Source organism: Nicotiana tabacum, chromosome 20 (assembly GCF_000715075.1).
Source record: "Nicotiana tabacum cultivar K326 chromosome 20, ASM71507v2, whole genome shotgun sequence".
Taxonomy (NCBI): domain Eukaryota; kingdom Viridiplantae; phylum Streptophyta; class Magnoliopsida; order Solanales; family Solanaceae; genus Nicotiana; species Nicotiana tabacum.
The window spans coordinates 45825955-45853027 of NC_134099.1; the positions used below are offsets into that span (position 1 = coordinate 45825955).

General features: G+C 42.4%; 1 protein-coding gene across 1 annotated transcript; it reads left to right on the forward strand.

Annotated features, from left to right (window-relative positions):
- Positions 1-24944: 24944 nt before the first annotated feature.
- On the forward strand, positions 24945-26757 carry LOC107793904 (F-box/kelch-repeat protein At1g23390-like). The gene has a single exon (XM_016616349.2). The coding sequence runs from the start codon at positions 25253-25255 to the stop codon at positions 26522-26524; it is 1272 nt and encodes a 423-aa protein (XP_016471835.1). The 5' UTR covers positions 24945-25252; the 3' UTR covers positions 26525-26757.
- Positions 26758-27073: the final 316 nt, after the last annotated feature.

Below are 27073 nucleotides of genomic sequence, written 5' to 3' on the forward strand. Positions count from 1 at the left end.
TCGTTGATCTTAGCTAACTCCAACTCCAGGTTGAAGTTTTCTTGACCAGCTTCAAGTAGGGTATCACGACAAGAATTCAAAAATGCCCAACTTGTCTCGACAGCAGATTTTTCTTCAAGGATCTCATAATCCTTTTCCCAAGCAGCGATGTCATTCTTTAGCTCTTCATTTTCAGCCAAGGCATAGTTGTGGGAAGCTTGAAGAGAGGCATGGGAGCATTCTAAAACACGCACTTTATCAACAGAGATTCTGAGGTCCTCTTGTGCTTGAGTCAAGTTTTGCACGAGCTCCCCCAGCGTAAACTTCCTTTTGGTCCAAAAGAGCTTTTAACTCTCTGATCTCTTCACTAGCTTTAGATAGTTGCTCTGAGAAGGAGGACTCGAGACGTTCTTTGTATTTTTTTGCTTGTCTTGAAGAAGCTTTTGTAACCGCCAATTCTGAAGTTAAAGCCCGCACTCGCTGCTCTAAGGTACTCTTGCTCTCTTGTAAGTCTTCTATATCAATCTGTGCACTCTCAAATTGCTCTTTCCAATTGATTGCTTCCGACTGAGAGTCACGTGCTATCTTCTCCAAGGGGCGATTCTTTTCATCATTTCTGTGCCAATAAGGTTGGCCTAAAAAGGGGAAAAGGAAGTAAGAATCCTCAAAGATAGTCGAATTATAAAACAAAAAAGGAAGAGAAGGAAAGTACATTCAAAGTAGCTTGTACAATATCATTCATTAAAGTCAGGGAATTATGACTCTCCAACTTGGCTTTTTCAATTGGGCCGATTAAAGGCTCCAACCATACATCTGCCTGGCCTGACTTTCTCAAAAGGCTGCTCTCTTACCCGCCTCATAGCGGCACTTCTACTTAAAGAACCCGTTTTTGTATGATGAACGATAGGAGGGGGAATAGTCAAAGGAGCCGGAGAAGAGGTGAAAGCAGTAGAAGAAGGAACGGAAATAGCTGGGGCCGGTAAGGAAGGAACCACAAGCACGGGAGTTGGAAAAGAAGATAAGGGTACTTCGTCTAAAAGAGGTCCTACATCTTCACAGCCAAATTCGCTGATGAAAAGTTGGTCAATAGACTCACGAGTATCGTGGGGAGTGACTTCATCGTCAGGAATTGTTATTGGAGTTTCAACAGGTTCGGTAAGAGAAACCGACACTTCAGCTTCGTCATCAGAGACGATACGTCTCCTAACTCGAGGCCTTGTCACCAGGGAGCCCTCATCTCCCTTTTCTTCAGAATCTTCCTCTTCTGCAGCTTTTCTTTTTGCAGAAGAAGACCAAAACTATTTCTCGAGCTCTTTCTAGAGAGATACGGGTTCCTGAAGGAGTACGGGTTCCCGAGGAAAAACGAGAAGCCGCAACTGCTTCAGCAGTAACTCCTTGAATTGCAAATCTTGACGCAAAGAAGGATAGAAATTAGATCAATAAACGAGAATATAGACACGAAAGGCACAAAATATAAATTCTTACCATGAGTCTTTACCTTCCAACCAAAATGGTTAGAAAGTGTTTTCCAAGACCGACCGTCCATCGGTGCGATCTTCAGCAATTTATCTACTCAACCACGGAAGTTGGGAACATCCCCCACAACTCCCATGGTATCTAAAAAACAACAAAAGCAAAATTAGAGAAGTTAGAAAACTTGAAGGAAAAAGGTATGAGAAGGTTAAAAGACTTACGTGAAAAATTTCACTTCTCAGGGAAGGGAACATTATCCTCACCCACTAAACCAACAGTGGGGGCAGCAACAAATCGGGCATACCAGCTGCGGTCTTTGTCATCTTCGGGACTCACCAAAACCCTTACTCTTGGCTACTAGTGTAAAAACACCCTTGCGAAAAAGCCTAGGTGAGTAAAGATGAATCAAGTGGGGGAAATTAAAAGGAACTTCGGCTTTAGTGGCTAAATGCCTTAAACATGCAACAGCCTTCCATATGATCGGACCAATTTGGCCCAAACAGACGTTGAAGAAATGGCAAAATTCGAGAATGACTGGGTCAATCGCTGGTCTGAACCCTAAAGTAAAAGGGTATGTGTAAACAAAAGAAAACCCAGTTAAATAAGAAGTGTCACACCTCCTTTTTCCGCACCCGAGAGGGCGCAGGGGAGTTTTTTCCAATTAAAGGACAATCGAAACGGGATTTATTTATTTATTTCAGAGTCGCCACTTGGGAGATTTAGGGTGTCCCGAGTCACCAATTTTAATCCCTAATCGAGGAAAAGAATGACTTCATATTACAGTCTGCGTACCAGAAATCTGGATAAGGAATTCTGTTAACCCGGGAGAAGGTGTTAGGCATTCCCGAGTTCTGTGGTTCTAGCACGGTCACTCAACTATTATATTTGGCTTGATTATCTAATTTAATACATGTTGAACCTGTGTGCAAAATTTAACTTTTAACCGCTTTTGTCATTATTATTATTTTTACGAGAATTGCAACGTCGTGAAAACATATCTCGAACCACGTTACATCAATGTACCCGTGGTTATCGATATATCTCGACTCGATTGAGATTTGGATTTGGGTCACATAAATGCGCACCCGAATTTAAGAAGGTAAAATTATTAAATACGTGCTTAAAGAGGCTATCGCGTTATTATTCCGGGAGGGTCGTGAGATTTGCTAAACGACCCACCTTGGAAACTGAATGCTTCGATATATACATTTAACGAGGGCCCAGCAGCTTGTACGTTTTTATTTGTCGAGGCTCATCTCGTCCTTATTTTAAAAGGATATCCTATAGCAACTACGTTTCTTGTCGCGTTTGTCTCTACTAATTGAAAACAGAGACAGTCCTAGTTAATTACATGCTTGTAAGTTATCTATAACAGAATTTCGAGTGCTTGCGCAAAATCAGAAGCACGACCACGTACACAATCAGCCAAACGAATATTAAGGGCCCAAACCCCAAACCAAGCAGTAGCGGTTGGGCCTGGGCCACTATTTTTGATGCGGGCCTGCTTGGTCTATTTTGACCTAGGCTCAACCTTCATGAGGTTGAGATTGCAAGCCTTATGTTCTTTGTTCTAAAGCATGGTTTATCAGTTAGATGAGGCAATTTTATCGGAAGAGAAAGAACTTAACTAGTAGTGTACAGTTTTCATGCTTAGCATACATTAAAGAATTATACTACACAATTAAACTAAATCCAAGATACAACCTACTGCATTGGGAATACCTTTATCTAACAGCATTCATATACAACTATCATTCAATCCCCTACATTGACATCAACTAGGCTTGTAAGCTACCTTCAGTATCCCAAACAAAAATGTGAGCTATTAGACACTACATGACATTTAACACAACAGTCCATGTACATAAAAAGAAACATCTGCAGATCTTCTCTTTTACACTCATTGCTCAAACTTTCGAGTTACATTGATAGTGTAATTGTGTACCTGGTAAGGAAAGCAAAGGAAGAAGGGAATGATCAGCTGAGTTGTATGCAACAAACACAGCAACAGCAGATACACAGCAACAACAACCAGCCAACAATGATGAAACTCAAGAGCAGTCGAGCAACAAGCAAACAATTCCAGAACTAGAGTAATGAACCAACAGAAATAACGGAGTATTCAATGCAGCAACACCAGCAGTTCAACAATCACAAGCAGCTCAATCAGGGCAAACAACAGAACTTGGCCAAGACAGCTTGACCAATGTGAATTCTTATGCAGTTTACAGACAATGTTTGGTTACAATATCCTCTGAATTTATGTGTCTTTCTTTCAGTTTTTCTTTTAAGAAAACCTTATCTCTTAGGCTCCAAAAAAATAATCCCTTTCTAAATGGAAGGTCTGCCTCTTTTATAGCCTGAATTCAGCACTTTACAGGCTGTGTGACAACTCAAAATTCCCCCTCCCCGTTGTTTTTCCACTCAGTTATTTTAAATAACCAAACTCCCATGAGATCCCTGACAGCCCCCTTTTAATATTTATTAAACTAAAACAGGCCATGGGCAGCAAGAATATAATCTGACAGTATGTGCTGTCAGACTATTTTAATCCAAAACAGCTGACCATACGCATGCTGCCCACAATCTGAACTAAGTGAACATGGCATCCATTTAAGCTCAAAGTCTGAACTGCCATTATAACCTACCCCCTAGATGTTCTTTAATTCAAATTGAACAAAACCAATAGGCAATACAATTCAGTTCCTAATGGGATTCAAATGCAATCACAATAGAAATAAACAACACGAATCAAGTTGTTACCATTAATGACTGAAACTAATTGACGACATACATCGACTCGACTATATTAATCGTAACACATAACAATCAATCGTTCATATAAACAACACGTACAGAGTCCCGAATGACTTCAGACAACTTTGTTCAATCAACTGGGAACCTATATGAATTAACTCATTTGATGACTAATCTAATTGACGATCATGTATACCACAGAATACATTCAGAACACACAGAAAATCAACTGACCAAATAAAAGGTTTTTTTGACAGAGATGGAAGAAATCCGGATGAAAAATAACAACAAATAACAAACAAACACAACGAAACATGCTGACAACTTAATTAGCAGTTGAATAAAACAAAAAGGACAAGAAAAACTTACCGGAAAATGTCCAAACCAAATTGAACCAAATCTGACTCAATTTTGACCCCTTGAGGCCGAACAAACTTTAATCAGGGTGTTCTCACATGAGAACACCTTGATTAAGGTCTATTAGACCTCAAACCTTGTTAAGACTGGCCGGTTTCCAAGGCTATTCATGTTCTAGGTTTTGGATTCTCAGATTTGAGATTCTAAGAGTTGTGGGTAGATTCGGACCAAACCAAGCCTGGTTTGGTCACGAGGGGGGTCAAGGGAGTGTCTGGTATAAAGATGGTGGGGTTTGGCATTGGTCAGAGTTCGACTCGAATCTTCAAATGAAGATTCGAGACGAAGGAAGGTGATTCGAGTCTAGGGGGTAACAGATCCATGTTCAGGAGAGTGAGATGGTCCTAGGGTGTTCAGGAGGGGGTCATCGGCGTTCATGCCGCCGGGTTCTGGTGAAAGGGGAATTAGGGCGGCTGCTAGGATTTGGGGGGGTTTCAGGCTTGGGGAAGGAGATGAGTGAAGGGGGGGTTCGGATAGGGGCGTGGGGTGTGATAGAAAACTTATATATGGTCTAGGGGTTTAGATCTGAGCCGTTGGATCAGATGATCTCAACGGCTTGGATCTGATGGTGAGAGGTGAGACGAGGTCGTTTGGTATTAAAACGGGGTCGTTTGGGTTTAAGTGATGGGTTGGGTTGGACCGGCTAAACAGGTCGGGTTACGGGTGCTGAGGTGGACCGTTGGATTAGTGTGGTTGAACGGCTCATATCAGACGCCTGATGCGGCGTCATTTTGGGAGGTGCCTGGGCAGGCCTGGTTTGGACCGGACTTGTGTGCTGGTTTGGGCCTATTTTTGTTTTATTTCTTGGGCCCAAACTGATTTTCATTCACTCTTTTCTTTTGTTTTCTATTTTTAAACAAAAAATGAAATAATAATAATAAAACAATGAAATTAAAACAAACAACAATGTAACATTTTAACACAATTATCACAAAAATATTTAAGTAAGTTAAATCACAACCTAGAACGAACGATGCATATATGTATATTTCGAATTTTCTTTCAACGACCGAATTACGGTTTGATTACCATGATAGACATAAGTTCTATTTTGATTGATAAGATCAAATGCAACATGGACCGAACCACAAATGACTAACAGCACATGCCACGAAAAAAGAAAAAATTGAAAAATTGTACAGCGGAGTCATTTGTCACTATTTTTGTTTTCTTTTGGAGCGATTGTCCGGGAAGCAAATATCACGTGCTTACAGCTGCCCCTCTTTGCACGAAGACACGAAGGGTTTTCGCGCAAAGATAAAGCGAGCGATTTTTGCCCGTCCGAATACTTCGTGTGAAGCATTGTTTTTGAAAAAGATTTGACCGAACCTTTGCTTCAAAGGTTTCCTACATATCCAGGGCTGAACAGGAATCAGGTCAATGTAGTTCGGGAAATTTTGGTAGCTGGGACTACCGTGTGACTGTAGTGCTCGCTGTTGTTGTGCGCTGTTGCATGCTGCTGTAGGATGCTACTGCTCACTGATCTCCTTGTTACATTGTTCTTGAAAGGAAAAACAAGAAGCTAAGCTAGAGTATGAGATCTCATCTATCTTCAACTTGTTCTTGTTGCCTTGCTTTCTTGTCGGCTAACGCTTTCCTATGATGCCTTTATTTTGTGAACTTGGGAGATGATGCTGGTCCTTCGCCTTTTCTGAATGCCAGTTTTCATCACTTTGCTTGATCTGCTGGGAACATGGCCCTCTTATTTAAACCTTCCAATGGTTTCTTTAGTGGTATCACAGTTTGTTATGTTGGGCATGCTATAACGTTCCCAAACTGCTTCTTTTGAGACGCGTTCCTTCTTCCTTTTGAATCGCGCGCTTGCCTTTGCAGCCTTTTGCTTCTTGGTGCTGGGGATTTTATTGTTTCCTGCTTGGGGGTCTCTGTTGTAACCTTCCGCCTTGAGGTGGGGTTACTGATTCCAAAATCTAGAGCTGAAAAGTATTCCCGCATTTACTAGTGGGCGACCTAGAACTTAAACGTATTCCCGCATTTTACTGGTGGGCGACCTAGAACTTAAATGTATTCCCGCATTTTACTGGTGGGCAACCTAGAACTTAAATGTATTCCCGCATTTTACTGGTGGGCGACCTAGAACTTAAATGTATTCCCGCATTTTACTGGTGGGCGACCTAGAGCTGAAAAAGTATTCCCGCATTTTACTGGTGGGCGACCTAGAACTTAAATGTATTCCCGTATTTTACTGGTGGGCGACCTAGAACTTAAATGTATTCCCGCATTTTACTGGTGGGCGACCTAGAACTTAAATGTATTCCCGCATTTTACTGGTGGGCGACCTAGAACTTAAATGTATTCCCGCATTTTACTGGTGGGCGACCTAGAACTTAAATGTATTCCCGCATTATACTGGTGGGCGACCTAGAACTTAAATGTATTCCCGCATTTTACTGGTGGGCGACCTAGAACTTAAATGTATTCCCGCATTTTACTGGTGGGCGACCTAGAACTTAAATGTATTCCCGCATTTTACTGGTGGGCGACCTAGAACTTAAAAGTATTCCCGCATTTTACTGGTGGGCGACCTAGAACTTAAATGTTTTCCCGCATTTTACTGGTAGGCGACCTAGAACTTAAATGTATTCCCGCATTTTACTGGTGGGCGACCTAGAACTTAAATGTATTGAGATTGTTTCCCCGTTCTTCCGAGAAAATTTTTGACAATCGGTAAAAAAATTTCTGCCCCGATTTTTGGTGATTTCCCTGGCGTTGCGTCTTGCTGCCATTATCAATCCTTTGTTTTCCTGCAGCAGACAAAAGGATTCAGTCAGTTTCACTTATGGTGGGAAGAGGTGCCTTTCTGGTGGATGCTTCTCCTTCTCTTTCCTTTTTTCTTGCTCCGTGTCCCCATAATTGGTTGGCGGACAAAATCGCTTGCTGGGGGTTTCCGGCCTGCTGGGGGATGGTTTTCCATTTATCCCCCTTTTCTTCTCTCTTTTTACAGTACATGTTGTGGGAGTCTGCTTTTACTCTCGAAACCACTCCCTTTAGGAGTTTACTTCCTCCAAAACCGCAGGGCACAACATTGCAGTGCTTGGGGCCAGCCTTTAGGACTATTGGGGTTATCCTGCATTTGATGAATCCCCCTCCGGTCTCTGGTAGTAAGCTTTGAAAAAATTCTTTTCAAGACAAATTTTAGGAAGAGAAATAAAAGATAGAAAAAGGAGAAAATCTTTCTGAACCAATATTTGGTGGGAGAAGAAACTCAGAAGAACTTATCTGGAGGACATGACTGGTCCCCGTGATCATGACGTGCACCATAGATTCCCGACCCAGTCTAGTTGTATCAATCGATTTGCCCGATGGTCTGACTTGCTGGGGATGATAAATGAGTGTCCATTTCGTTGCGAATGTGGTTGCTTTTTGTTGATCTGTCTTGTCGCCTCATAGTGCCCTTCGAGGGGTTTTCACTAATGAGACTCTCTCTTTTCTCTCATCTCCCGGCGCCTTATGGTGCCTGTGAAGGTTTTCACCGATAAGACTCTCTCATTTTATATCTCTCATCTTACGTCGCCTTTCGGTGCCTGTGAAGGTTTTCACCGATAAAACTCTCTCATTTTATTTCTTCATTGAGGAATCGGGGTGTTGTCGATATGACCCTCTCTTCTGGAGATTCCTTTGACCATCAATTCATTCCCAGTCTTATGATCTCTTCTTTGTTGGGGATCGGTGTATTATTCTCGGCTTTATTTGCCTGACTTGGCATCTCTTGGATATTGATCGGGAGGTCTTTTGGACGTCGATGTTGGTTTTGGTGTGGGGCTAAAGAAAGGCTATCAAAAATGAAAATAATTTTGATGGGTGATCTGCTACAACTTTTGGAATCAAACCTTTGTTGGAACTTAAAACATAGCCTCTGCCCCAGTTTTCTTGCTTGGGGGAATTTTATTTTTTTATACTTATGTTGAGCTATGTGCGTTATGCACACTGTACCTATTATGCACACTAGGTACATTATGCATCCTATATACACTATGATGCACACTATGACCGAGCCGTGAGGCGCCTACGTATCCTCTTTGAGGAATCAGGTCAAACGTAGTTCCCACGGTTTTGTATTTCTTATGATTTTTATCTTCTTTTTCTTTTCTTTCTCCTTTTTTTTTCATTTTCCTTTTTTTCGTGTCTTTTCCATTAGTGATTCCAAAAGAGGGGTATGAAAGAATAACTTAAGGCTCAAAGTGGGAAGCAAGGGTTAAAGTGTTTGGATAGAAGAAAGAATTGCCTCCGTCATTTCATTATCCAATAAATACCAGATACAAACAAACGAACCAAAAATTGCCATAATCTAAAGAAATTACGCATAATATCTCTTGACTGCATCAGAATTGATAGCCATGTCGACACATCTTCCCTCGATATCTGTCAAACACAAAGCACCATTGGACAACACTCTGGTCACGATATAAGGCCCTTGCCAATTTGGGGCGAATTTGCCTTTTGCCTCGACCTGATGTGGGAGGATTTTCTTCAATACCTGCTGCCCTACTTCAAACTTCCTGGGGCGTACCTTCTTATTATATGTTCTCGCCATTCTCTTCTGGTATAGCTGACCATGGCACACTGCTGCCAATCTTTTCTCATCTATCAAGCTCAACTGTTCCAATCGAGCTTTGACCCATTCCTCATCATCAATCCCGGCCTCAGCGACAATCCGGAGGGACGGAATTTCGACCTCCGCTGGTATTACAGCCTCAGTTCCGTACACCAACAAATAAGGAGTTATACCTATGGAAGTCCGGACGGTAGTGCGGTAACCTAACAAAGCAAAGGGTAATCTCTCGTGCCATTGTCTGGACCCTTCCACCATTTTTCGCAGTATCTTCTTGATATTCTTATTGGCTGCTTCGACTGCTCCATTCGCCTTGGGACGATATGGGGTGGAATTGCGGTGTGTAATCTTGAATTGTTGGCATACCTCTCTCATCAGGCTGTTATTAAGATTCGCACCGTTATCCGTGATGATTACTTTTGGGATCCCAAATCTGCAGATGATATGGGAGTGCACAAAATCCACCACTGCCTTTTTAGTTACCGACTTGAAGGTTTTAGCCTCAACCCATTTGGTGAAGTAATCAATGGTCACTAGAATGAACCTATGACCGTTGGATGCTGCCGGTTCGATAGGTCCAATGACATCCATACCCCATGCTACAAACGGCCAGGGTGCTGACATCGTATGTAACTCTGTTGGCGGAGAATGGATCAGATCTCCATGTATCTGGCACTGATGGCATTTCCTCACGAAAGTGATACAGTCGTGTTCCATGGAGAGCCAATAACATCCTGTTCGAAGGATCTTCCTTGCCAATACATATCCGCTCATGTGTGGCCCACAAACTCCAGCATGTACTTCTGCCATAACCGTCGTGGCTTGACCGGCATCTATGCATCTCAACAATCCCAAATTCGGGGTTCTTTTGTACAACACTCCTCCGCTGAGGAAGAAACCATTCGACAGACGCCGAAGGGCTCTTTTTTGGTCTCCAGTGGCATGTTCTAGATATGTCCCCATTCTGAGGTATTCCTTGATGTCATGAAACCAGGGTTCGCCATCTGGTTCCTCTTCTACGGCGTTGCAATAAGCGTGCTGATCACGGACCTGGATGTGCAGAGGATCAACATACATTTTGTCAGGGTGGTGCAGCATTGATGCTAAGGTGGCCAAGGCATCCGCAACCTCATTGTGAACTCTCAGGATATGTTTGAACTTCACCGATCGAAATCGCTTGCTCAGATCATGCAAGCATTGTCGGTATGGTATGAGCTTTAAATCTCGTTTTTCCCATTCACCCTGAATTTGATGTACCAAGAGGTCCGAGTCTCCCAAGACCAAGACGTCTTGGACATCCATGTCCGCAGCTAAGCGCAGACCCAGAATGCAAGCTTCATACTCGGCCATATTATTTGTGCAATAGAAGCGTAGTTGAGCCGTAACAGGATAATGGCGTCCTGTTTCAGAAATGAGTACTGCTCCTATTCCAACCCCTTTTGCGTTTGCAGCTCCATCGAAGAAAAGCTTCCAACCCGGCTCCTCAGGTAATTCCAACTCATTTGTATGCATTACCTCTTCGTCGGGAAAATACGTTCTTAAAGGCTCGTATTTTTCATCAACAGGATTCTCTGCCAGATGATCGGCCAGCGCCTGGGCTTTCATGGTTGTCCTCGTCACATAGACGATATCAAACTCTGTGAGCAGAATTTGCCATTTTGCCAACCTTCCCGTGGGCATAGGTTTCTGAAAGATATACTTCAATGGGTCCAAACGGGATATGAGATAAGTAGTATACGAAGACAGGTAGTGCTTCAACTTCTGATCTACCCAAGTTAGGGCGCAACATGTTTTCTCGAGTTGAGTGTACTTGACCTCATGTACTGTGAATTTCTTGCTAAGATAGTAGATGGCCTGCTCCTTCCTTCCTGTGTCATCATGTTGCCTCGGTACACAACCAAATGAATTTTCCAGGACCGTCAGGTAAAGAATTAAGGGCTTCCCAGGCTTAGGCGGGACCAATACGGGTGGATTAGACAGATACCCTTTGATTTGGTCGAAGGCCTCCTGACACTCTGCCGTCCAACCTACCGCAGCATCCTTTCTTAGCAGTCGAAATATGGGCTCACAAGTCGCTGTGAGTTGAGAGATGAACCTGCTGATGTAATTAAGTCTACCCAGCAAACTCATCACCTCTGTTTTATTCCTTGGCGGTGGCAAATCTCGGATGGATTCAATTTTGGATGGGTCTAACTCAATCCCTCGTCGACTGACGATGAACCCTAACAGCTTTCCTGATGGAACCCCGAATGTGCATTTGGCCGGGTTAAGCTTGATATCATACCTTCGGAGTCTTTGGAAAAACCTCCTTAGGTCTGCTACATGGTCCTCCTGACGCCAAGATTTTATGATCACATCATCGACGTACACCTCAATTTCTTTGTGTATCATGTCATGAAACACAACAGTCATTGCTCGTATGTACGTTGCCCCGGCGTTCTTCAATCCGAACGACATTACCCGATAGCAGTAGGTTCCCCATGGCGTAATAAACGCTGTCTTTTCCGCATCCTCCTCGTCCATTAGGATCTGATGATAACCCGCATAGCAATCCACAAAGGATCTGATCTCGCGCCCCGCGCAATTATCGACCAGGATATGAATGTTGGGTAACGGAAAATTGTCCTTGGGACTTGCTTTGTTGAGGTTGCGGTAGTCGACGCACACCCTGATTTTTCCATCCTTCTTTGGGACTGGTACCACATTGGCCAACCACTCGGGATATCGAGTGACCCGAATGACCTTCGCCTGCAATTGCTTAATCACCTCTTCTTTGATCTTTACACTCATTTCTGTTTTAAATTTCCTTAGTTTTTGCTTAACCGGAGGGTATGCCGGGTCAGTGGGCAGTTTGTGAACCACTAAATTGGTGCTTAATCCAGGCATATCGTCATATGACCATGCAAAAATATCCTTGAATTCCGTGAGGGTTTTGATCAATTCTTCCCTGACATTCGGCTCAATGTAGATGCTAATTTTGGTTTCTTGGACGTTATCAGCGTCTCCTAGATTCACAGCCTCAGTGTCATTTAGGTTGGGTTTGGGTTTTTCCTCAAATTGGTACAGTTCTCGGTTTATCCCTTCGAAGGCTTCACCTTCGTCACATTCAGATTCATTGTCACAAACGTCCTCTTGCATCATTGAGTCGGATTCAGATTGATTTATTAGACTAGGTCGAAGATCCGTTGTACATGCCATGTCATTAGAACCAGTAAAAAGAGAACTGTTCAGAAAGAAAAAGAACAAAACAAAAATTAAAATAGGACAAAAATAGAGAACTTTATTAAACTTGCGGGATAAAAGGGTTCGCACTTTTACAAGACAAATGTAAAATTTGGATTACACCCTGGAATAATCCGAACAAAACAAACAAACAAAACATAAATCAAAGCCTACTACCAAGACTCCCCTCGGACCGGAAGAGGAGTAACAGTCCAATTGTTGGTTTTGGCCTCAGGCCCCACAATCTGTATCTCTGCTCTGCTGGAACCTTCTCCAGCTTCCACCATACTGACATCCGCGAATAGCCTCTCAAAACTCTGATTCAGGTCCTCATTTATACCGATCAAAGGTCCTAGAATCTTTGGGACCAGTGACCCCTTGGCACTTGCTTTGACAAAAGACCTTGAGAGACGTGGCACTGGTTTAGGCAGAAACCAAACCCTCTTCCTCATTTTTCGCGCTTGCTTCCTATCTGCTGCGGTTGGTTTGAACCCCAATCCAAAAGTTTCCAGATTTTTAGGTAAGGTGACAGGTTGGACAATCCCCTGAAGCTTGATTCCCAGGCCCCTTCCCGGCACGAATCCATTACCCAGCATTTCCGAGACCATCATGACTGTTGCGGCAGCTACCCTAGGGTGCGGGATGATTTCTCCTTCAGAAATTTTGTTGGCCGACCCTGTATCGAAAATCTGGTAGACCCAAGGACCTTTGTCATCAGCGGTCTCTATGAAAGGTACAATGGCTCCGCCCGTGGTGCACGTTGTATCCTCGCCGTGTAACACGACCTCTTGTCTTTCCCACTCGAACTTCACCATCTGATGTAGGGTGGAGGGCACCGCTTTGGCTGCATGAATCCATGGTCGTCCCAACAGCAGGTTATAAGATACTGTGGCGTCCAACAACTGGAATTCCATGGTAAACAGGATCGGACCAATGGTCAGTTCAAGTACAACATCCCCTATAGTGGTTGTTCCGTTTCTGTCAAACCCTCGGACACAGATACTGTTCTTGTGGATCCTTCCGTGGTCAATTTTTAACTGGTTCAGGGTAGATAGTGGACAAATATTGGTTCTTGAGCCGTTATCCACCAATACTCGAGTTACCACCGAGTCTTCACATTTGACAGCTAGGTATAGAGCTTTATTATGCTCTGTACCTTCCACCGGCAGATCATCATCTGAGAACGTTACCCTGTTCACCTCGAAAATCTTGTTGGCAATGGTTTCCAGGTGGTTTACAGAAATCTCATTGGGTACATGAGCTTCGTTCAATATCTTCATCAAAGCCCGTCGATGCTCCTCAGAATGGATCAGTAATGACAGCAACGAGATCTGGGCCGGTGTTTTTCTCAGCTGTTCGACCACGGAGTAGTCCTGCACTTTCATCTTCCTCAGGAACTCCTCAGCCTCTTCTTCGGACACAGGTTTCTTGGTTGCAACTGGGTTGGTTCTTCTTAGCTCCACCGGAGCAAAACATCGACCTGAATCGAGTCAGCCCTTGCGCTTCACAACTAACTTCTTCCACCTGTTTTCCTTTGTACATCACCACCGCCTTTTCATATTTCCAAGGCACAGCCTTGCTATCAATCATCGGCAGCTGGACTACCGGCTTTATGGTGACCAGTTCTTTATATGCCCCCTTCAACACAACAGCAGGTGCGGGCGGAACCCCTGATAATACCAACTTGTTTGGCTCGGGTTTGCTTGTCATGGCGGACGGGCTCTTTCCCAATATCACTACTGGCTTGACGCTTTCTCCCTGTGACTGTACCCTCGTTCCCCCACTGGTTGAGACTTCTTTTTGGGCGGCTTGGATCATCATCACTGTTTGTGAGGGTTTTCTCAATTCTCCTCCCTCATACACCAACTCAATCATATGAGTCTCGTGGTGCGCTGGCAGTGGGTTTTGGTTGATGTTAGGAGCTTCCGGTGTCTGAACCTCGATCTTATTGGTGTCGATAAGATCCTGTATGGCATGCCTTAACTTCCAACACTTCTCGGTGTCATGCCCGAGCATCCCTGAGCAGTATTCACAACTTATTGATCGATCCAAATTCTGAGGTGGGGGATTTGGTTCTCGAGTCTGGACAGGACTAACCAAACCCAATTGCCTCAGCTTGTGGAACAAAGCGGTGTAGGTTTCTCCCAACTCCGTGAAAGTTCTCTGTTTCCGCAACCTGTCATTCCTAGCATCTGGATTTCCCCGAAAGCCTGCCCCTGAAGGGTTTCTATACGCCCTCGGTGGAGGGTAGGTGTTTTGTGGTGGTGCATATATGTTCTGGGGAGCCGGCGCGCGCCATTGCGGGCGAACCGGAGGCTGAGTGTATGCTTGGGCCTGGTGTACGGAACAATGTGGTTCTCAAGGTGGATAGAAATTTTGTGGTGGGTTATATGGGTAGTTTGACCTGTGAGGTCTGGGTTGGTTGTAGTGTGGCCGGCCAGCCCTGGACCAACTGCCTGCCTCGATCGTGGCAACCTCTTCTTTCTTTCTTCTCAGCGCACCTCCCGTGCCGCTTTGAATAGCCTAGGTTGTAGTTCAAGATTTTGTCAGACCTCAGACCCTCTTCTATCATGACCCCTATCTTGACCACCTCGTTGAAAGATTTTCCCACTGTTGTCACCAAGTGACCAAAGTAGGTTGGATCCAATGTTTGCAAGAAATAGTCCACCATCTCTCCCTCTCTCATGGGAGGATCGACTCTAGCTGCTTGTTCTCTCCAGCGGAACCCAAACTCGCGAAAACTTTCCCCAGGTTTCTTCCCAGTTCTTAATAATGTGAGACGGTCAGGGACTATCTCGAGATTGTACTGGAAATGACCTGCAAAAGCCTGCGCCAGATCATCCCAAGTATACCACCTACTGGAATCCTTCCTGGTATACTATTCTAGGGCAGATCCGCTCAGACTTTGGCCGAAATAAGCTATCAGCAGCTCATCCTTGCCGCCTGCCCCTCTCATTTTGCTACAGAATCCCCGCAAATGTGCCATGGGATCACCGTGCCCTTCATATAAATCAAACTTAGGCATCTTGAACCCAGCCGGGAGTTGGACTTCTGGGAAAGGGCACAGATCTTTGTATGCTACGCTGACTTGGTTGCCCAGTCCGTGCAAGTTCCTAAAGGACTGCTCCAGGCTTTTGAACTTTCTCAATACTTCATCCTGTTCAGGGGCCTTAGCTGGCTTTTAAATCTCTGCCGGCACTTCCAAATGTGGATTGTAAGCTTGTGGCTTGGGTGCATGGAATGTAGGCTCAGGGGGATAGTATTGTGTATCGTGAGCCTGAAACAATGGCTCACTGGTCGTTCTTTGCAAAGGGGCTGATATTGGTCCCACAAAAATGGGAATATTGGGTGTTGGGAGAGGTTGATGGGGTGGTGGAGCTTGGGAATCATGAGGGCTTCTTTCTTGATGATAAAAGGGATTTGGGCGGCTTGTGGAAGGGCCGGAGTGAAGGTATTCTGGCATGTGTCCCAGTGTTTCAGGGCTCTTTTGTGTTTTGGCTATGGCTAGCTGCATTGCATTCATCTCTAGTCCCATCCTTTCAATCTTTTCCATCGCTTCTTTTAACAACTGGCTCATCGGCCTCTCTTCCTCATTACTATTCTCTGAAGTAGTCATGCTTGTTGCTATCGGTCCTTTGGATCTGGTTTGATAGGAGTGTGTTGCCAGAGTTCTTTAACAACTAACTTGTCTGAATCAGACAACAACAAACTTTTGTTAGCGTTAGAGTTTAACAGATTTGATCATAACACATAGAGGATGCAATGCTCCTAGGCAGTTAACCGTTTCTACATGCTTTGCTTCGAACAACATGCGTCATCCCGGTTTGCTCATTTGTCCCCTTTTCTGTTATTTTATTTTATTTTTGTATCTTCTTTTTCTTTATTAAGAGTGGTCGAATCTTATGGGAATTGCCTACGTATCACGTCCCCGCGCGAATCAGACCAGGCGTAGTTCTGCCTTAAAGTAAAGAAATACAAAATTCTTGTGAAATCATTAAATTCATTCTCAAAATTTTGCTATTACAAATTACTTCAAACAAGGAATAGCAACAATATAGACTCCACGGTTCTTTGACCCTATTTGATTGAAGGAAAAATAGAAAACAACATACGGGAAAACATCAAAGCCTAAATAAACAAGACTCGACCAAAGGTTAATTTTCCAACTTAAGGACCCGCGAGGCATCATTCGGCCTTTTCGCGGTTCTAGGTGCGAGATCCCTTTCGAGCTGCTCCAACTCGTGCATGGTCTGTTTGACATAACCCATCACTGCTGAGAGAACGGTAACGCTGGTCATGTTCTCACACCGCCGACACCGTCTGATGATGGCGTGGGCAATGGCCCTGATCTTATCTCTGGTTTGTTTCTTCTCTATGAGTAGGTGTCTTATCTGATCACTGCACGTCTTGAATACCTGTGAGTCTTGTATATGCTGATTCTTCAGCTGCCGCACTTCTGTCTTCATTTGGGCCAACAAGTCGTAACAGTATCTACTCTCCAATTGGAAATCCCTGGCCTGCTTAACTGCTTTAAACTCAAGTGTAGCCATCTCTCTCTTTATTTTGGCAACAGTCTTCTCGTGGTCACATTTCAATTGGTTCAAGCATCAGCGATGCTTGTCTACTCTTGTTCCCCACTGTGCCTTGAACTCTGCCATGACCTTTTCGGATTCTTCTAACCCGACTCGCCATTCCGTGATTTCTCTTTTCAAACCCTTTATCAACTGCTGGTCTGATCGACTTCTGGGCTGCTCCTCAAGAGACAATCTCAATTTTTGGATTTGGGCCTTAAGTTCTTCATTCTCTTGGATCAATCTATTCTTTTCGCTTCGATCCGCCGCGATTTGTACGCTGTTATCAAATTTCAGGCTGTCCATTTGTAGCTTCAAATCACCAATCTCTGCCCGATAACCCTTCTCTTTTGCTAACCAGTTCCATTGCCCTTGGGATGATTCTATGAAATCTTTGAGATGCGGTCTCTTAGCCGGTCTTTCGTAGGACAGGCTACCTCTAAACCAAGCGTGATATCCTGGGGCGACTTCCCCTTTTGCCGTATCAATCACACAAGTGTTTGCTGTCAGATGTTGGCACTCACTCCAGATTTGGCGAACTTCTTCTTCAGGGAAATGACCGTTCGGACTGATTTCAATCACTTGGGTACTCAAATCTTCATCTTTCGGTACCACTTGGTACCTCCCAAGTTGCCTCAAAACCCGATACGGTGCATAGGGTTGGATACTTTTCAGTCCCATCAATAGAAAGTGAGGCCGGGTTGCCGGTATGTATATGATTTCCTCAATAGGTGACCATCCGAGCGTCCACTGGATTTGGCTGGTAGTGAGAGTTCGGAGAAATGAGGTCCATGATGTGACTCCCTCAGGTAAATTGAGCCCTTTGATTCTCGTGTAGAATTCTCCAATACAAGTTTTCTCGGGCGAACCATAACCCAAGAGCGAGGAGCGATGGCATAAATGATCGGTCATCCACATTTGCAACAGTAGGTTACATCCTTCGAAAAAGTCGCCCCTGGCTCGACAAGCAGTGAGAGCTCGGAAAATGTCAGCCATAATCATAGGCGCCAGAGTACTTTTATCTTGGGTAAGCAAAGTATTGACTACCCCGGTTACCTTTAAATCAATGTTTCCATCTTTCCTAGGGAACACTATAAGACCCAGAAAGGCTGTCATAAAAGCCACTAGCCTGTGTTCGTCCCACTTTTGTCGGTTGCCTCTACTGCATAGTTTGAAATCCGGCTTATTGAACCCGCCCACGTAGCCGTATCTAGCATATATGAGGTGGAGACTGCAGAACCCTTTGGCAAGATCTGGATGGTGGAACGTTCGAGGTATTTTTAGGAAATCCAGAAACCGGTGTACCGTGACAGCTCTAGGTGCAATCAAGTATTTGAACCTAAAAGGGGCTTCATCACTTCCGATGTACCCTGCTATTTCTTCCAACGTCGGGGTGAGCTCGAAGTCCGAAAAATGGAACACGTTGTGTGCGGAATCCCAACAAGTGACCAATGATCTGATAATATCACCCCGAGGCTGAACGTTTAGTAGGTCCGGGAGACCTTTCAGATATTTCCTTACTTTGTCTTGCCCTTCTTTGCCTAAGTCGTTCCACCATAACCGCAACTCAAAAGGGATCTTGGTAATTACTGAAAAAGGTTCGTTTTGTATCGTGCTCATCCTGCACATTTATTAGGGTGATTATGCCAAGTGAATAAAATAAAAAAAACTTTATTTATATCTTTTTTTTTTTTAAATTAGGGGTCTAAAAACTTTTCAAGACTTTTTGGCAAGACAAATATTTTTGCAACAAATAAAGACATATATTTATATATATATATTTTATTATTATTACTCGGATTTTCATAAAAATAATAAAATATTACTCGGATTTTCATAAAAAATAATAAAAAAACATTTTTAAAAAAAAATAAGACTCTTTTTTCATCTTCATTTTTACGACAAGACACACTATATATTTTTTGAAAAACAAAATAGAACAACGACCCCTTTTTTTATTTTTTATTTTTATTTTTCCTTTGCTTTTAATAAAACAAACTAATAAGACGTTTTTTTTTTCATTTTCTCAAAATTTCGGCAGAGTTTTGACAGTACTTTGGCATTGGTTTTTTTTTCAAAAATAAACAATTAGCTCATTAACCGTTATTTCTTCTTCTTTTTTGTTTCCAATTTCACATTATTCATAATATTCAAACACCGGTCAGCATGCGGGCGCGAGACAAATAAATGCACGGAAAACAAATAGGATGCATTAGGATGGTCCTTTCATATCAGGTTGCTAGTCCTAGACGGACCCAACCCCTGTGTTGAGCCCCCTAAGTCAAATGCAACGTGATGCAAATAAGTGTTCCTACTAGGGATCCGGCATGGAGTTTCGTTATACTAGGTTTATAACCTGGGTATATGTTCTAGACTGTGTACTCGAGCGGACAACTCGAGTCGAGGAGGGGCAACTTACCGGGAACCAAAAGGCCGTCCGGCTTCGTAACTTATCTGTCCTCTTTCTTATTTTGGGTATTGACACTAACAGAATAGGGAGCCTCGACCAGCGAGCTTCTCCCCGGAGGTAAGAAGAGAGAGGTTTCGGCACAGTTTATTTACAGTTCAAATAATATCGAAGCGGTAAAAGCGACATTTAGCACATTAGGCTTAAATATGTAAAAATCAGATAGAACCAAATATAACAATTTATCTAAGCTCGAATTCTAACCCTGAACCAGAGAATCTGAGTTTTCTTCCCCAGCAGAGTCGCCAGAGCTGTCACACCTCCTTTTTCCGCACCCGAGAGGGTGCAGGGGAGTTTTTTCCAATTAAAGGACAATCGAAACGGGATTTGTTTATTTATTTCAGAGTCGCCACTTGGGAGATTTAGGGTGTCCCGAGTAACCAATTTTAATCCCAAATCGAGGAAAAGAATGACTTCATATTACAGTCTGCGTACCAGAAATCTGGATAAGGAATTCTGTTAACCCGGGAGAAGGTGTTAGGCATTCCCGAGTTCAGTGGTTCTAGAACGGTCGCTCAACTGTTATATTTGGCTTGATTATCTGATTTAATACATGTTGAACCTGTGTGCAAAATATAACTTTTAACCGTTTTTGTCATTATTATTATTTTTACGAGAATTGCAACGTCGTGAAAACATATCTCGAACCACGTTACATCAATGTACCCGTGGTTATCGATATATCTCGACTCGATTGAGATTTGGATTTGGGTCACATAAATGCGCACCCGAATTTAAGAAGGTAAAATTATTAAATACGTGCTTAAAGAGGCTATCGCGTTATTATTCCGGGAGGGTCGTGAGATTTGCTAAACGACCCGCCTTGGAAACTGAATGCTTCGATATATACATTTAACGAGGGCCCCGCAGCTTGTGCGTTTTTATTTGTCGAGGCTCATCTCGTCCTTATTTTAAAAGGATATCCTATAGCAACTACGTTTCTTGTCGCGTTTGTCTCTACTAATTGAAAACAGAGACAGTCCTAGTTAATTACATGCTTGTAAGTTATCTATAACAGAATTCCGAGTGCTTGCGCAAAATCAGAAGCACGACCACGTACACAATCAGCCAAACGAATATTAAGGGCCCAAACCCCAAACCAAGCAGTAGCGGTTGGGCCTGGGCCACTATTTTTGATGCGGGCCTGCTTGGTCTATTTTGACCTAGGCTCAACCTTCATGAGGTTGAGATTGCAAGCCTTATGTTCTTTGTTCTAAAGCATGGTTTATCAGTTAGATGAGGCAATTTTATCGGAAGAGAAAGAACTTAACTAGTAGTGTACAGTTTTCATGCTTAGCATACATTAAAGAATTATACTACACAATTAAACTAAATCCAAGATACAACCTACTGCATTGGGAATACCTTTATCTAACAGCATTCATATACAACTATCATTCAATCCCCTACATTGACATCAACTAGGCTTGTAAGCTACCTTCAGTATCCCAAACAAAAATGTGAGCTATTAGACACTACATGACATTTAACACAACAGTCCATGTACATAAAAAGAAACATCTGCAGATCTTCTCTTTTACACTCATTGCTCAAACTTTCGAGTTACATTGATAGTGTAATTGTGTACCTGGTAAGGAAAGCAAAGGAAGAAGGGAATGATCAGCTGAGTCGTATGCAACAAACACAGCAACAGCAGATACACAACAACAACACAGCAACAACAACCAGCCAACAATGATGAAACTCAAGAGCAGTCGAGCAACAAACAAACAATTCCAGAACTAGAGTAATGAACCAACAGAAATAACAGAGTATTCAATACAGCAACACCAGCAGTTCAACAATCACAAGCAGCTCAATCAGGGCAAACAACAGAACTTGGCCAAGACAGCTTGACCAATGTGAATTCTTATGCAGTTTACAGACAATGTTTGGTTACAATATCCTCTGAATTTATGTGTCTTTCTTCCAGTTTTTCTTTTAAGAAAACCTTATCTCTTAGGCTCCAAAAAAATAATCCCTTTCTAAATGGAAGGTCTGCCTCTTTTATAGCCTGAATTCAGCACTTTACAGGCTGTGTGACAACTCAAAATTCCCCCTCCCCGTTGTTTTTCCACTCAGTTATTTTAAATAACCAAACTCCCATGAGATCCCTGACAGCCCCCTTTTAATATTTATTAAACTAAAACAGGCCATGGGCAGCAAGAATATAATCTGACAGCATGTGCTGTCAGACTATTTTAATCCAATAATATTAGAAAATTTATGACAATCTGAACTAAGTGAACATGGCATCCATTTAAGCTCAAAGTCTGAACTGCCATTATAACATACCCCCTAGATGTTCTTTAATTCAAATTGAACAAAACCAATAGGCAATACAATTCAGTTCCTAATGGGATTCAAATGCAATCACAACAGAAATAAACAACACGAATCAAGTTGTTACCATTAATGACTGAAACTAATTGACGACATACATCGACTCGACTATATTAATCGTAACACATAACAATCAATCGTTCATATAAACAACACGTACAGAGTCCCGAATGACTTCACACAACTTTGTTCAATCAACTGGGAACCTATATGAATTAACTCATTTGACGACTAATCTAATTGACGATCATGTATACCACAGAATACATTAAGAACACACAGAAAATCAACTGACCAAATAAAAGGTTTTTTTGACAGAGATGGAAGAATCCGGATGAAAAATAACAACAAATAACAAACAAACACAACGAAACATGCTGACAACTTAATTAGCAGTTGAATAAAACAAAAAGGACAAGAAAAACTTACCGGAAAATGTCCAAACCAAATTGAACCAAATCTGACTCAATTTTGACCCCTTGAGGCCGAACAAACTTTAATCAGGGTGTTCTCACATGAGAACACCTTGATTAAGGTCTATTAGACCTCAAACCTTGTTAAGACTGGCCGGTTTCCAAGGCTATTCATGTTCTAGGTTTTGGATTCTCAGATTTGAGATTCTAAGAGTTGTGGGTAGATTCGGACCAAACCAAGCCTGGTTTGGTCACGAGGGGGGTCAAGGGAGTGTCTGGTATGAAGATGGTGGGGTTTGGCATTGGTCAGAGTTCGACTCAAATCTTCAAATGAAGATTCGAGACGAAGGAAGGTGATTCGAGGCTGGGGGGTAACAGATCCATGTTCAGGAGAGTGAGGTGGTCCTAGGGTGTTCAGGAGGGGGTCATCGGCGTTCATGCCGCCGGGTTCTGGTGAAAGGAATCAGGGCGGCTGCTAGGGTTTGGGGGGTTTCAGGCTTGGGGAAGGAGATGAGTGAAGGGGGGGTTCGGATAGGGGGCGTGGGGTGTGATAGAAAGCTTATATATGGTCTAGGGGTTTAGATCTGAGCCGTTGGATCAGATGATCTCAACGGCTTGGATCTGATGGTGAGGGGTGAGACGAGGTCGTTTGGTATTAAAACGGGGTCGTTTGGGTTTAAGTGATGGGTTGGGTTGGACCGGCTAAACAGGTCGGGTTACGGGTGCTGAGGTGGACCGTTGGATTAGTGTGGTTGAATGGCTCAGATCAGACGCCTGATGCGGCGTCGTTTTGGGAGGTGCCTGGGCAGGCCTGGTTTGGACCGGACTTGTGTGCTGGTTTGGGCCTATTTTTGTTTTATTTCTTGGGCCCAAACTGATTTTCATTCACTCTTTTCTTTTGTTTTCTATTTTTAAACAAAAAATGAAATAATAATAATAAAACAATGAAATTAAAACAAACAATAATGTAACATTTTAACACAATTATCACAAAAATATTTAAGTAAGTTAAATCACAACCTAGAACGAACGATGCATATATGTATATTTCGAATTTTCTTTCAACGACCGAATTACGGTTTGATTACCATGATAGACATAAGTTCTATTTTGATTGATAAGATCAAATGCAACATGGACCGAACCACAAATGACTAACAGCACATGCCACGAAAAAAGAAAAAATTGAAAAATTGTACAGCGGAGTCATTTGTCACTATTTTTGTTTTCTTTTGGAGCGATTGTCCGGGAAGCAAAAATCACGTGCTTACAAGAAGTTATTCTTTGATTCGGATTAGGGATAATAATGGAAAAATCGTTACTCCAATGACAGTCCTTACGAACGACAGGAGTCAAAACTTCTGTAATTTGAGTGAGGTAAGTATCGACACGATCTAAAGCGGCAATATGGTTTCTAAGAGATTCCCTATCATGGTAAAAAGATAATTATGTAAGGACTATCTATTCTACTAAAGGCTCGCGTAATGGTTCAGAAGGTTCTTTACTCCTAGAAGAAGATTTGTGAGAAAGGGAACCTCTGGTTCTAGAAGAAGGACCAGAACTAGAAGAAGGCATAGACAAACCACTTCGAGTAGATCCTAAGCTACGAAGCCTACCTCCCCTTCTATGCCTAACAGGGGCATTGGGGAAAGAATCAACAATGGAGACTTCTCGAGAGTGAGGGTTTGGTGAAGACATAGCGAAGAGGAATGATGTAAAGAAGAAGTAAACAGAGAATTGAGAAATTAAGTGTTCAATAAAACTTTATGAGGTAAAAGACAAGAGAAGAAGTTATATTTATATTGATAATCGACCGCCAAAGGTAAAGGTGCAGTGAAGGAAGGATCACAATTATGATAACTCGCACTTCGTAAATAGTGGAACCGTAAATACCTTGAAAGAGGCTGCAAAAACTGCAGAACCAATGAAAAATTGATACGTGTACGGAGTATTAAATGAAAGTGACAATTGAAGCGTCAATTTTGTCATAGCATTAATGGTGACAAAAATTCTCGTTTTAATGAAATCCACTTCCCAGATATTCAATTGATGAATAAATAAAAAGTGGGGGGACTATCTGTATTGGAAAAAAATTACATTTATAAAGATGACGTGTCGAGACACATGGACTGGTCAAATAGTCAGAGAATTACAATTAGCCAAGAGGCACGAGCAACAATAGAAACGAGCAAGGACAAAGGAAGAGGCACGGGTGACCATACCTGTTTAAGTCATTTATATCCAAGAATCAAAAGGAATGGATCTGACCATAGTAAAGAGCGCAGATACAGAATTTGACAAGCATTAAATACTCGATACGTTAGAGAATTTGTATTGATTATAATGATTATGTAACGTAGCATTCAATGTCTTTAATTATTCATAATAGCCTTATTATGATTTGGAAAAAACGTATATCTTCAAGATACCTATAAAAGGGAAGTATCTGATCAATTGTAGGGACAAGAGACATTATTGGAATATACTTTAATTTACTTGTTTTTTCTCCTGATTATACTCTAATTACCCCCAAATTACTTTCCTTTGCATATTCTTTTGATTATCAGTAACCCGTGTTCTTCTAAATTTTAGCTTTGACTGAAATTCTATTTTTTGGTTAAACAGATACCATAATGGAATGTATTATGTTTACCATGGAGGAATCTGATTAAATGGTAAAGGTTTATATGTTTATAACCATAGATCTCGTATTCAAGCTTTGAAAATGTGGGGGAAAAAATGCTAAACTCCATAAATGACACCAAAGGGGCCAAAAGCATCCATCGCCCAAATCCCTTGCGCCTCCATTCACGAAGAATCCACTGGTTTTTGACGAAATATCCTTCTCACCGTGACATATACATTTTATATTGAATATTCATAGACAACTACTTACTAAAAGATATGTGCCACCAACTAGTAGAATTCAAAAAGGGGTTGAAAAAAAAAACTAAAATGACTCTTTTGAAGTTGACATAGTTCATCGTTCTTGGTGAGTCAACATTTTACAACCACTAGTGGGGCGTGCATCAATATTGCTATAATGAACCAAATATCCAAAATACCTCTCACCAACTATTATCCACTTCCCCTATATAAATACCAACCTCAAACCATTCTTCTCCACTTCAATATAAATCACTATTGCAGCAAACTTTTCATCTTTGAAATATTCAATTACTTCAAACTATCCAAAAAAATGGCCATTATTCTTGATGATGAAGCCCCCATTCATGGAGATGTCTTAGAGGTTATTCTTTCGCACGTGCCACTTGTCGACTTGGTTCCCGCTTCGTGCGTGTCAAAATCATGGAGCCGAGCCATCACCTCTTCTCTCCGATGCTTCAACAAGCCAAAGCCGTGGCTTATTATACACACCCAATGCACTCGCTCACCCTATGACATTTCTGTACACGCTTATGACCCCCGCTCGCACGTGTGGCTTGAGATATCTCAACCGTCCATTAAGTACGTCTCCGCCCTCCGATCATCCCATTCCAATTTGCTCTACATGCTTTCACCTTCAAAGCTCTCTTTCTCATTCGACCCGATGAATGTCACGTGGCATCACGTGGATGCACCGCGCGTGTGGAGGACCGATCCTATCGTGGCTCATGTAGCCGGCTCCATCATTATTGCCGGCGGTACATGCGATTTTGAGGACGATCCTTTAGCCGTGGAAATCTACAACATGGAGACTCGCACGTGGGAAACGTGTGAGTCCATGCCGGCGATACTCAAAGACTCCGCAGCTTCCACGTGGCTGTCGATCGCCACCACCGGCGATAAACTCATTGTCGCCGAGAAATTCACTGGCGTCACTCACTGCTTTGACCCGAAAACCAAGAATTGGGCCGGACCTTACGAGCTAAGGGCCGACCCACAAATTTTCTATTCGATCATCGGATTCTCCAATGATCGTCTGATCCTCATTGGCATGATCGGAGACGCTGAAAATGTCACTGGAGTTAAAATTTGGAAAGTGAACACGGAGAATTTTGAGTGTGAGAAAATGGGGGAAATGCCGCCGGCGTTAATTAAGAAGCTGAAAAGTGAAACTTTTGGAGTTTTTTCAGTTAGTGTGTGTTTAGCTGGAGATTATGCATACATGTACAAGTCATCGGAGATGGCGGAGGAGATAGTGGGTTGGGAGTTCAAGAACGGCGGCGGATTACGGTGGTGGAGCATGAATAATGCGGCGGCTGGCGACGGAAACAGATCGGAGAGAGTGGTGTTTACTTGTTCTGTTATTGGGTTACCCGATTTGCAGCGAGCTGTGTCATTGGAAAATCGAAAAATTGCTGTGAAGTTATGAAAATTTGACGCATGGACAAAATTATTTTTTTATTTTGTATGTTGCGGTTGATTTTAAGTTCTTTCTTTTTTTATTTTATTTAAAAATGGTTGCTACCAACCATTGGTTAATTGATTAAAGAGCAGCATTTGACCATTTTGGCAAATCACCAACAACGGGTCCACTTTTTGTTAGTTGGGCTATGACTAATTTTGCTAAAAAAGTAATTAGATTATTCCTATTAGAAATTTTTACCTCCCATGTCAAACGTTAACACCTTATTTATTTTAAATAAATACCATTTAAAAAAGTTATATTTTATAGATACCTTTTAAGGTTTATAGCGAAATATTTAATTTTGGTTATCCTCTTGCTCTAAGACACTAAATACGCTATTCAGTTACACTATTTTCTTTCTCTCTCTACTTTGATACATCCCATTCTCTTCCATCATCCCGTTAAAATTTTCGCTCTCCTCCTCTTTCTAACGGCATCTTCTCAGATGGACAGACGATATTGCAACAAATACACTAATCTCTCCGACATGAACAGTCTCCGAGCAGTGGGCAA

Bases quoted from the DNA above. Each gene is read 5' to 3' on its own strand.
- LOC107793904 (XM_016616349.2), top strand. From the start codon at position 25,253: ATGAACCAAATATCCAAAATACCTCTCACCAACTATTATCCACTTCCC.